Source organism: Anticarsia gemmatalis, chromosome 25, assembly GCF_050436995.1.
Source record: "Anticarsia gemmatalis isolate Benzon Research Colony breed Stoneville strain chromosome 25, ilAntGemm2 primary, whole genome shotgun sequence".
Taxonomy (NCBI): domain Eukaryota; kingdom Metazoa; phylum Arthropoda; class Insecta; order Lepidoptera; family Erebidae; genus Anticarsia; species Anticarsia gemmatalis.
In genome coordinates this window covers 8,562,826-8,574,911 of record NC_134769.1, presented here as the reverse complement: position 1 = coordinate 8,574,911, position 12,086 = coordinate 8,562,826, and the positions used below count along the sequence as shown (strand labels likewise).

At 38.5% G+C, this 12,086-nt stretch overlaps 1 protein-coding gene across 1 annotated transcript; it reads right to left on the bottom strand.

Annotated features, from left to right (window-relative positions):
* Nucleotides 1–74: 74 nt before the first annotated feature.
* LOC142983990 (mast cell protease 3-like) lies at nt 75–10,957 on the bottom strand. The gene is made up of 10 exons (XM_076131254.1): nt 10,833–10,957; nt 7,168–7,250; nt 6,263–6,378; nt 5,455–5,522; nt 4,673–4,836; nt 2,183–2,295; nt 1,654–1,806; nt 1,123–1,249; nt 887–1,018; nt 75–295 (listed from the first exon to the last, which is right to left on the bottom strand). The coding sequence occupies exons 1-10, from the start codon at nt 10,945–10,947 to the stop codon at nt 116–118; spliced, it is 1,251 nt and encodes a 416-aa protein (XP_075987369.1). The 5' UTR covers nt 10,948–10,957; the 3' UTR covers nt 75–115.
* Nucleotides 10,958–12,086: the final 1,129 nt, after the last annotated feature.

The window sequence follows — 12,086 nt, the reverse complement described above, 5'->3', positions numbered from 1 at the left end:
AGGCTGTTAGGATATAAAAGTGGTCTTGAGGCTACGAATTTAGGCAACCATCCCATTACTGAATAATAAAGGTATCATGCTGAAAACTGAAGTTTTATTACAAATCGAAGTAGTATTAGACGTCAGGTGATTCCCCTGGCCACACGACGCTCTCGATCCAGGGTACATAGTAAGAGACGCGCGTGTACATCCCGGCGACACCAAGCTCGCCGCAGTCCTTGCCGTATGACGTCACACCTACTACTGTGTACAGGCACTTGAACTGATTCGTCTGGAGAGGACCACCGCTGTCACCCTGGACAACAGAAATGAGACGTCAAGATTATTGTATCATAATCTTCAACCGAGTAGCTTAAGGCTTGCTTTACGAATATGGTGGTTCGGCTTTCGGCTTGGTAAAACTACCGAGTAACAAAACGGACTCGTCTCATTTGTTTTGGCTTGTGCCGATCTTGTACGTATTTGGTTTTGCAGCCCAGCTAGGCCGGTTAATGTCGAACCGGATATGTGTGTAGCAAGCTTCAGATTTGTATTAATAAACTGATAAGGCTATTTCAAGAAAGTCTTAACACTGTCAGGTAAAATTTCATTTAAAGTGATAAGTTTGTTACCCTAAGTTTTGACCCTGTTACACCGGTCTTGGTCACGGGTAGACTTTACATAGCAATGATGTTGAAGAACAGTAGCAAGATTCTGTACAGTCGGTACTATCAAATTACGAGAGCTTGAAATTTAAAATGTACAGCAGAAATAGTTCATACGACGCCCGTTGGAGGCGCTGATCAGATTTTCTTTAAAACTTTTTGGGTCGGTAGTCGATAGTGGTGGAGAATTGCATTTACAGTCGAATTATATTATTATGTACAAGTATTAAAACGTGTATTACCTCGCAAGTGTCAACAATCTGTGACGCGGAGCCGTAACACATCTGTTTCTCATGATCATAGCCCTGCTTCAAGTGACGGTGAGGTTGGTAGATTTCAGAGCACCGTTCTTCCGTGAATTCTTCCAAATATACCTTGAAAAAAGCCAAACGAACAATTACATTATATTTATTTTCGAGAAATAATAATTTCTCATGGCTACTACTACACACATTTTCTATATTTACAATTTCCTTACCACTTGTAAGTTGTCTGCGACCATTTTTTTATGTCCCAAGGTACCCCAGCCTGATGCATCAGCGTACGGCTTTGGCAGAACCGCGATATCCAGGCATGCGGGCAATAAATCCGGTCCAAATTTTATCCTGAAAAATTTTAGGCATTAATAATTTAGTTAGTATTCGATAGGGAAGTGTGGCTAGAAAAACAGAGAGAGAGAGAAAGTCCGGAGGAATTGGATGAGGTCTTCGACCTTAAGAAATAAGACAATATTTTTTAAATTCTGGCAGACTAAAGTTCACTGCGCCTATGATTCGAGTGGTACACGAATCTTTCTACTCCCGGAATGAGGGAAGGGACCAAGCTTAGTCCACCACGCTAGCTAAGTGCTAGGACTTTTTTCCCTTAAGAACCTTCATTTTCCTTCACCATTCGAACATCTGCGAAAAGTCATTGGTGTTCTGCTTTAGGTTCGAACAGAAATTTGCGTAGAGTGTGACTCAACTATCATCGCTGTTATAGGAACAGTATAAAGATAATTCACACGTACTCTGTGGTTGTCTCCAAAAGTGCTATATCGTGGTATTTCGTCGGCGACTTGTATTCTGGATGGATTATGATCCTTTTTATATTGTGTATCTTCCAGGAATCCTTTGGGTCTGTCCGTTTCAGCAAACCTAGAGCCGCATACTGTATTGAACCTCTGAAAATAATAATATGTTTTTTTTTACTACAGTTGACGGCAAGAAATGAATAGTAAAATAGGAATACTGTCATTTTTTTTGTTTTGAGTTAATACATAAGATTGTTTTTCTTGTTCGAAGGGTAAATGATCGGTCAAAGTTATTTTTTTAAAGTTTTGTCAAAGTTATTCAAGTCGCCATAAAGGCTTTTGACATGGTTTTACGACTGTTATACGAATTAAAAACAACCGGGAACCACTTTTAAGGTACTCTTTGAAGCACGAAGTGGCTTAGCCTATTGGCATCCAGGGAATCGTCACCCCAAGGGTAGTTTAATAAACTGATCGCTTACTAAGTGATGGCCGCAACTATTTTTGAGTGCCTTGTGGTACTTACAATATGCGAGTGGAGGAGCAGTGCGCGGCGGTGAGAATGAAGCGCTCGCTAATGACGGAGCCGCCGCAAAGCCACTGAGCGGTCTCCACATCCGTCCCGTAGCCCAGCAGCGCCTACAACAGTGTGTCAAAAATATTTAATAAATATCATAAAACAGTTTACAAATTTAATTTAGAGTTGCAAAATGCATTTACTGGACTACATTTAGATGCAGAAGATACACAAATAAATACTCAAAATCAATATAATAACATAATAAATAATATTTCTAAAGCAACTAATAAAATTAAACATCAAAGAAAAAACAACAACAAACTAAGTAGCAATACAATAAAATTAATAGAAAAAAGAGAATCCATTAAATCAGACAGAATTCAATATAATCAAATCGACAAATTAGTAAAAAGAAGTATACGAAAGGATATAAGAGATCACAACACAAATATGATAACAACCGCACTAACAACAAATACTACTTTAAGATTTGCAAAGCAGGGTATAGTAAAGGGAAAAACATGGATATCAGCACTGAACGATGATAATGGTAACAAACAAAGTAGCTCGAATAAAATATTAGATATAGCCACCAATTTTTATAAAAATCTTTATGATGATCACAATAAACAGAACAGACATTTAGTATATCATTGCCCAGACTCTATACACCCTATCACTGATAGCGAAATACAGAAGGCTTTAAATACAATGAAAAACAATAAGAGTCCAGGAGAAGATGGAGTTACGTCAGAAATTCTTAAGCTGGGGAAGAATGTTCTACTACCACAACTCACTTCATTATTTAATAATATTTTAAGAACGGGTGAAATTCCAACCACCATGTGCCATTCTAATATAATTTTGCTACACAAAAAGGGCGACAAATCAGATATAGGCAATTACCGGCCCATAAGTCTCATACCCCATATATACAAACTGTTCATCAAAATCATCGAGGCTCGTATTGCCCCTTCTCTGGATCTTCATCAACCCCCTGAACAAGCCGGCTTCCGACCTCACTTTTCTACCACAGACCACCTTCATACAGTCAATCAAATCATAGAAAAACACAATGAATACAACAAACCGCTATACTTGGCTTTTGTCGATTATTCAAAAGCTTTCGACAGCGTTTCTCACAGTTCGGTAATAATAGCTTTAGAAAACCAGAATATTCCCCACACCTATATCGATCTTCTTCAAAGAATCTATGAAAATAGTACAGCAAATTTAAAATTACAACAGTCAGGACCTAATTTCAAAATAAGACGAGGCGTGAAGCAGGGTGACCCACTCTCACCAAAGTTATTCACAAGCGTGCTTCAGGAGGTTTTTAACAGCTTACCCGACACATGGCAATATTGCGGCATTGACATCGGCGACAAAAAACTTAACAACCTTCGCTTTGCCGACGATATTGTTTTATTTTCTACATCCGCCACAGAACTCGAAGCAATGCTCCGAGACCTAAGCGCTGCGAGTCTTGATGTTGGGCTTTCGATGAACAGGTCAAAAACACAACTCATGACAAATAGCACAAAACGTAGGGTCGAGGTAGACGGGCAGGTTTTACAGTATGTAGATGAGTACACGTATTTGGGCCAGATAGTCTCGTTTAGTAACCGGCAAGACAAAGAGGTCGAAAGACGAATTCAAAATGCGTGGAAGAGCTTCTGGGCTCTAAAAGAACACCTAAAGGGTGATCTGCCGATTACTCTTAAACGAAGACTCATCGACATGTGCATCCTGCCCGTCCTAACCTACGGTGCTCAAACGTGGTCACTCACCGAACAGCAGAAGTCCAGCATCAAGATCTGTCAGCGTGCAATGGAACGTAGCATGCTTCATATTCGGCGTAACGATCGCGTTAGTAACACCACTTTGCGCTCTATTACTCAAGTGGCGGATGTAGGACGAAAAACCGCTAAATTGAAGTGGGAGTGGGCTGGCCATGTTTCGCGCATGCATCCGGAGAGATGGGTGAGGCTGGTGACAGAGTGGACACCACACGATGGACATCGCTGTCGAGGCCGACCACGACGAAGGTGGCATGATGATTTAACGGCATTTGCGGGTCCATCGTGGCGGAGCTTGGCACAGGACAGACGGATTTGGAAAGAAAGAGGGGAGGCCTTTGCCCAGCAGTGGGACACATAAGGGGATAATAAAAAAAAAAAAAAAAAAAAATCATAAAACAGTTGCTTAAGTAAAGTAAATAAGCAAAGGAAAACGGTTTTATGGTTAATGGTCAAGCTTGAATCAAACTCGTCAAAAAAACTTTATGTAACGACTTTTATCTTAAATGACTACTACCGTAATCGACTAAGCACGGTGTCACTCACTTCAAATACCAATAAGCGGCCACCCGTCTATGTAATGTCCTCACTAAGCGTTGCTTAACCCAGAGATCGTTTACCGACTGATTACGCAACTGGCTATAAGGCACTCTTTCCTTCCTTTTCTATTAAAATCCAGTGATAGAACTACACTCACCATGTGCGGGAATTCCCACTTCTGTGCGTCTCGCCCTCCCACTGCAAGGGCCACACCAAACGAAGCCTTATGACACTGCTTTCCATCATCCCATTCTTTTCTCACGAAAAAGTTACCTACGCCGCGACACGGGTACGGCAACCTTTTGAAATAGTCGTAGCATTCTGAAAAATGAGATATAGGAAGTAAGAAAGCCTTAAGATGCACGAATTATCTAATAAAATTTACCCATTTAATGTCCCACTGCTGGGCGAGGGTTTACCCCTGAATGAGGGAGGAGTTAGGCCTTGAGACTACGCCGGTCAAGTACGGGTTGGGGACTTTGCATACCTTTAATAAATGTATTAAACAGATTTTAGGTTCAAAAGAACGAAGTAACCAGAATACAATTAATAATTCTGGGTATATCTACAATAAATTACTCGTATCAAGTAGTCCATTGTCAGCAACATAAGCATGCGGGTCACTGATTACTAAATTTTTAGTTTAGTATTCTTTCACCAGTTGTACACCTTTTACACTAGGTTCTCTACTAAGTTATGGGTCTTTAGGGTCTCTTTCCAATAGTGATGAGAGCTAAGGCCTTAAGTCCTACTCACTTCCCAAGTGGCAAGTGCAGATTGGAGAATAAATAAATTAATAAATATCATTGGACAACTCACACACGTCACTCATTTGATTCCAAATTAAGCAGAGCTTGTACTATGGTAACCAAATAACTGATAAACATACTTATATACTTCTAATTACATACTTATATAAATACGAGACTGAATACTTACTGCCCCAAGCGACAGATTTATGCTTGGTAATCATGACTGCTAACGGTGAAATCACCGAGTCCCCGAATCTGAAAGCAGTGAAAGAAAATATTATTCATAAAGGCCGCCATTTACAAGCGGTTCATATGGCCCTCGCGCTAAGGCTCGATTATCGACATCGCGCCGAGCCAATTTGGAGGCATACACGAACGCGCCAATGAGCGATTCTGAGCCTAGTTGTTATTTATTTAATTAGTACGTATGTATTAGAAGAGCTTGTAGCTTAGTTAACAACAGCCGCGCGGACCGATCTCTGAGGTTAAGCTATGCTTGCTGAGGTTGTTCTGTGGATGGGTGACCATCTCTTACATATCGAGTTCCTCCGTGTTTCGGAAGGCACGTCATTTTTAAAGATCTTTGACAGTCGTTAACAGTAGTGAGAACATAAAAAAGTCTGACAACCAGTCCTAGGTCTTACCGAAGGGTATCGTGTTATAACCCAGGTAACTGGGTTGTGGAGGTCCGATAGGAAGTCGCTCCATGTAAAATACTGATATTCAGCAGCATTCGGTAAGACTGGAAGCCGACTCCAACATAATTCTGAAGAAAGGCTGGGCACAATACATTTGTATTTAGAAGTATGTAAGTATGTTTATCAGTTATTTGGTTACCATAGTACAAGTTCTGCTTAGTTTGGAATCAAATGACGTGTTTGAGTTTCTAGTAACATTGATTTTATAGCTCTTTCTTAAAACCGGTCGTTGTTGCTAGCCGATAGTAATAGAAAATTACCCTTTATGGAACAAAAATGGTTTAAGAATAATCTTACGTTGAGGTGCCAGCATCACAATCTGTGCAGCAGACGACGGGTTTCTCGTTCTTGTATGTGCAAATATCAGGCAGGTCCGGGAGCTTGTATCTAGTCTTATTGAAACCTGCCTCAGTCTGTAAAATAATAATTATTATTAACATTTTTATGGTTAAGCACTAATATGGTATTATTTAGCCAGTTTATATGATACTAGCTCACCCGCGCAATTTCGCTTGCGTCACATAAGAGAGAATGGGTCATAATTATCCATGTTTTAGTAACATTTTTCGTTGCTACTCCGCTCGTAATAGTTGCAGCGTGATGTTATATAGTCTAAAGCCTTTCTCGCTAAATGGTGTATCTAACACAAAAATATTTTTTCAATTCGAACCAGTAGTTTCTGAGATTAGCGCTTTCAATCAAATAAACAAACATAAAAACTCTTCAGCTTTATAATATTAGTATAGATACTAGCAGACTGACTCGACTTCAACTACAATATTTTATTCCGTTGATTCGGGTACATTGGAAATTTTGATTCCATCGATCCTATAATCAACCTAGTCCCGACCAAAATCCAATTTAGTTAATTGTTAGTTCATTTTCATTTATATAACAATTTGACGTTCGAAACCTATTATAACTATTTTGAATAAGCTCGAGTAACTTCCTCTGTGGCACGGATCGGTTGGCCGTGTATACGACTGCTGATCGTAAGGTGACGGGGTCGATTCCCGTGTCGGGTATGGCTAGAACCATTGGTGTTTTTATTATATCTTATATTAGATTATTCTTTACAATAGCCTGGAGGTTGAAAAAAATCTCGTTCCCTATCAAAAATTGTAAATGTTAAAACATTATACTCTCGAAACTTTCAGGTACAAAGGCGTGATGTTATGTATCTATATAAATAAAGTACATACGTAGAGATATGTGAGAGCAGCCGAGTTACAGCTGAAAACGTCGTAACATGTTCCGTTCAAGCCTTTCGTCACACAAGATGAACCTGAAAAAAATATTATATATTTAAAATTATCTATTTTTTTTCTTAGAAAAATATAAATTTTGCTGCAGAGCAGTGGTAGTCGAGTGGTTTAAATTGCGCCCACGCAAGTGGTCGAGGGTTCGTACCCGAAAGTTATGTGTTCCAAGTTATGTGTGTAGATAAATCAGTCAATAGTGATACAAACCGCGTTATTAACTACTATATTTTGATGATGTAAGGTTTCTTCACTGTTTACACAACAAGTGATTCTTCCTTTTATTCATTTCTAATACATCTATACTAATATTATAAAGCTGAAGAGTTTGTTTGATTGTTTGTTTGTTTGTTTGTATGAACGCGCTAATCTCAGGAACTACTGGTCCGATTTGAAAAATTCTTTCAGTGTTGGATAGTCCATTTGTCGAGAAAGGCTTTAGGCTATATAATATCACGCTACGACCAATAGGAGCAGAGTACCAGTGAAAAATGTTACAAAAACGGGGAAAATTTAGACCCATTCTCTCTTATGTGACGCAAGCGAAGTTGCGCGGGTCAGCTAGTATAATATGACTTCGAAAAGTCTCTGGTGTGTTGCTACAGGCATGACCCCTCGACGCGTGAGAGTCCACTGCTTGGACCACTTTTTTGTAATATAATTTGAAAACAAAAAGAGCAAAACAAATCGAACTGGACCAGTATTTTTCTGAGAATTGATTAAAAACAAACAAACAATTTCAACTTCTTTTGAATTGTACCAATTTATTTTTATAGATTATTAAATAGAACTAGTGATTAAAAATAATAACATAACAAAAAATAATATAATTTGAGGAATTTTCCTTGTTTTGCAAAAAGCTGTGTTTTTGCATTACATCTATACTAATATTATAAATCTGAAATGTTTGTTTGTTTGTTTCAACGCGCTAATCTCAGGAACTACGGGTCCGATTTAAAAAATTCTTTCAATTACAGATAGTATATTTATCGATGTAGGCTCTTATAATCACGCTACCATTAATAGGAGCAGAGTACGACAAAAAAATGTTACGAAAACAGGAAAAATTTTGACCCATTCTCTTATGTGCCGTTGCGCGAGTCAGCTAGTCTATACTAATATTATAGAATTATTTGTTTAGTTGAACGCGCTAATCTCAAAAACTACTGGTGCGAATTAAAAAATAAATTTGCAGTAAGATAGCCTATTTATTTAGGAAGGTTATAGGCTATGTAACATACATGTTAGGATCAACAGGAGCAGAGAACCAGAGAAAAATGTAACAAAAACGGGGATAATTAACCCAAAATCCCAAATTCTTGCCCGGGATCGAACACAGTACTTGAATTGATTAGCCATATACAATAATATACATATAAGAACGCTAGCATGAAAAACTGACTAATTCTACTGTTAAGTATATAATAGACATAATGCTTTCTAAGCCGATATCTAGCTACAGCGACCAATTTCATTGAAACTGGCTATCGACTTTGTTTATAGTGTCCAAGTGTGTGCACAATACACGGAGTCTCTATTCCACCGATAATCAAAATCAAAGAATTTATTCATTTAGGTCAAATGCTGACACTTATGATAGTCAATGATACAGAGAGTGAATTTACCGCCAGTTCGGAAGGTAGGGCCAATGAGAAGAGCTGGCAAGAAACTCCTAGCCACTCTTTTTAATCTCACTCTCATAGTCCGGTGGGACTGATAGCCGATACGACCAGTGAGAGGTCTGGCGCAAGACTTTACGTGCTCTCCGAGGCACGGACTTTCAGTCAACTTCCTTAGTCCGGGCATTATCTGAGAAATTCTTAACAGAAAATCTCAAAACAGACTATTTGACCCGACTCAGGATTTGAACCCGAGACCTTTACGCGGTAGTCGCATAGTATACTAGCGACCGACTTATAAATAATACTTAATAGATATAGTTAATTATAATAAATATGCAACGCGAAAATTAAAAAAAAATGATTTGTTTAGGTTTAAAAGATCCTAAGTCATTTGCTTTTTATGAACAATATAACCTTTCAAATGTTAAAAGTCAAATTAAATAATAAAAAACAGTGAAGTAGTAGGAAATCAACAATTATTTGCGTTTTGTATCAACTTAAGAATATTACGTTTTCTTAAAACAAATGGTTTAATTTATTTTATTTTATTTTTAGGGGTCAACCCAGTGTCAAAACTTTCAATCCGTTCGAAAGCCCTTTCACAAGGCTTATTGCAAGACTATTACCTAAATTAACAACAATGGGGATCGACTTTTATTTTGCCTTCCAAAGCATGGAGTCACACATTTCAAATTAAACTATGCGGTCACCCATCTATGGACTGACCCCGCCAATGGTTGCTTAACCTACGGATATTTTACTGACCGGTGAGTACCACTGACTATGAGGGCCTCACATAAATGGTGCATAACCATCTAAACTAAGGAGTTTTGGGTAGGGCCAAGGAAAATTTACTTAGGCAAGACGCTGGTTGTAAAAACATGAGCCACATCTATAGAATTAAATTGGCCGCCGTAGCCAAAATCGGCTAGGACGACATTTAAGAATTAGACAACATAGGGATGTTGCGATTTACGAAACAATGGATCCCTTACAAACTTCCCTTGCCTCAATCACATCCATACATAATATGTACATACAAAAATAAAATAATTTCCAATTCCATAGGAATTCCTAGCAATGATTATAACTCGATACAAACACAGACAGCATAAAAAAATCAATAAACAAGCTTAACAGAAGGATTAAAGATGTTGACTTTTTTGCACAAAAGTCCTATTTGACACGACCTTTTATGACAAATATAATTAACTAGCTGATCCGCGCAACTTCGCCTGCGTCACCTAAGAGAGAATGAGTCATAATTTTCCCCGTTTTTGTAACATTTTTCCTTGCTACTCCGTTCCTAAGGCACTTGTCCCACCGCCGAAGAGAAAACGACAAACTATCGGCTATTTTCTCGTTCAAGAAACGTATAGTAGATATGTATTCCATGTAAACAAAAGAGACACATATACAAACAGTTGATCGCTGACTATTCACACTGACGGCGAGCACTCGCTTCACTGGTCTGTTGCTAAGCGACCAGAACCATTAAAGATAACACTCGCTCAGCGATACCCGCGCAATCCAATATCCAATCCTGAGATTTGTGTGTGTGAGGAGCTCGTGGCTTAGTTAACAACAGCCGCACGGATCGATCGCTGAGGGTAAGCCACACTTGCCGAGGTTGACATATCGAGTTCCTCCGTGTTTCGGAAGGCACGTTAAATTGTGTATCCCGGCTGTCATTTTCGAAGATCTTTGACAGTCGTTAACAGTAGTCAGAAGCTTGAAAGTCTGACAACCAGTCTCACCGAAGGGTATTGTGTTAGAATCCAGGTAACTGGGTTGTGGAGGTCAGATATGCAGACGCTCCATGTAAAACACTGGTATCTAGCTGCATCCGGTGAGACTGGAAGCCGGCTGCAACATAGCTTGGAACAAAGGCTAAGCTAATATACATTATTATTATGTATAGTTCCTGAGATTAGCGCGTTTAACCAAACAAACTACAATTTTATAATACTAGTATAGGTAACTCACCTTCACTCAGGTTGAGGTCACAGTGAACGTGCACAAAACAAGAAGTAATCAATAATATAAATATTAATTTATAATGAAGAGCCATCTTAACTGCTGTTGAGGAGCGCGGGCTCATGACTACTAACACACGGACACGACCACATAACTAATTTGTTTTATTTTATAGACTGTACAGGGTGCTGCATTAATTAATGTCAAGCCAAGAATGTAAGATGGGCCAAAGTATGGAGGTTCGCAAAAAAATACAAACTACTTACATCATTCTTTAAGTTATTCAACACCTTGAATTGAGTTTTTAAGTAATATGCCTTTACTGATGAATGTTAACTCAGATTATTATTACTATTTGGGATTTCTAACTAAATAATGCTACCGTAAATCTATAGTAACACTACCAGAAAAAGTTTTTAAGGTGTTGATTTTCACTTGATATAATAATTTACTTTTAAAATGGCTGTCTCTGTGGCGTAGTCGGCCTCGGCCCATCTTTCATCGTTTTTGACGTTGACGTTGATTTGTAGAGCACCCTGTATATATGTCTGCTTATTAAAGATATTACAATATCAGGTTTGTCTATAACTGGCCTATGTCCGCAACTTTGTTTGTATGGATTAATAAAATCACAGTTTCTTTCGCATAATCCCTATTTCGCAGAAATTGCAGTGCAAAAAGACCCCGTATGCTGCTCTATAACTTCTTCAATCTTTGAGTGAAATTCCCATCAAAATAGATTCAGCCGTTCCAGAGATAACTGAAATGTCATCTTGACTAGCTACGACAAACTTATAATTGCAGTTGAACGTTCCATAATCACGAACGGATTCGTATGAAGGAAACTCTTTCACAACTGCAAACTTAAGTTTGTTTTATGGCTTTTTACTTATTACTTGCCTTTTAGGCGGTGTATCTAGATAATACGTCGCTTTGCCTATATGTTGTCTAATCCGAACTGGCGGTAAATTTACTCTCTGTATCATTGACTATCGTTTGTGTTAGCATTTGACCTATATTAATAAATGATTTGTATTTGATTCTGAATCATCTTATACTTATCGTATGGTTAGTGGTTATCCTAGTGTCAAAGTTCTTCAAGCCAAGCGAAAAGCTTCTGACATGGCTTAACGGCTGTTATCTTAATTAACCTGGACCGACTTATGAGGTGAACTGAAGCACGGAGACGCCCAGTTTAAATACCATTATGAGGTCACCTATCTATGGAATAACCGCGCCAAGGTTTGATTACCGGTTAGCGCA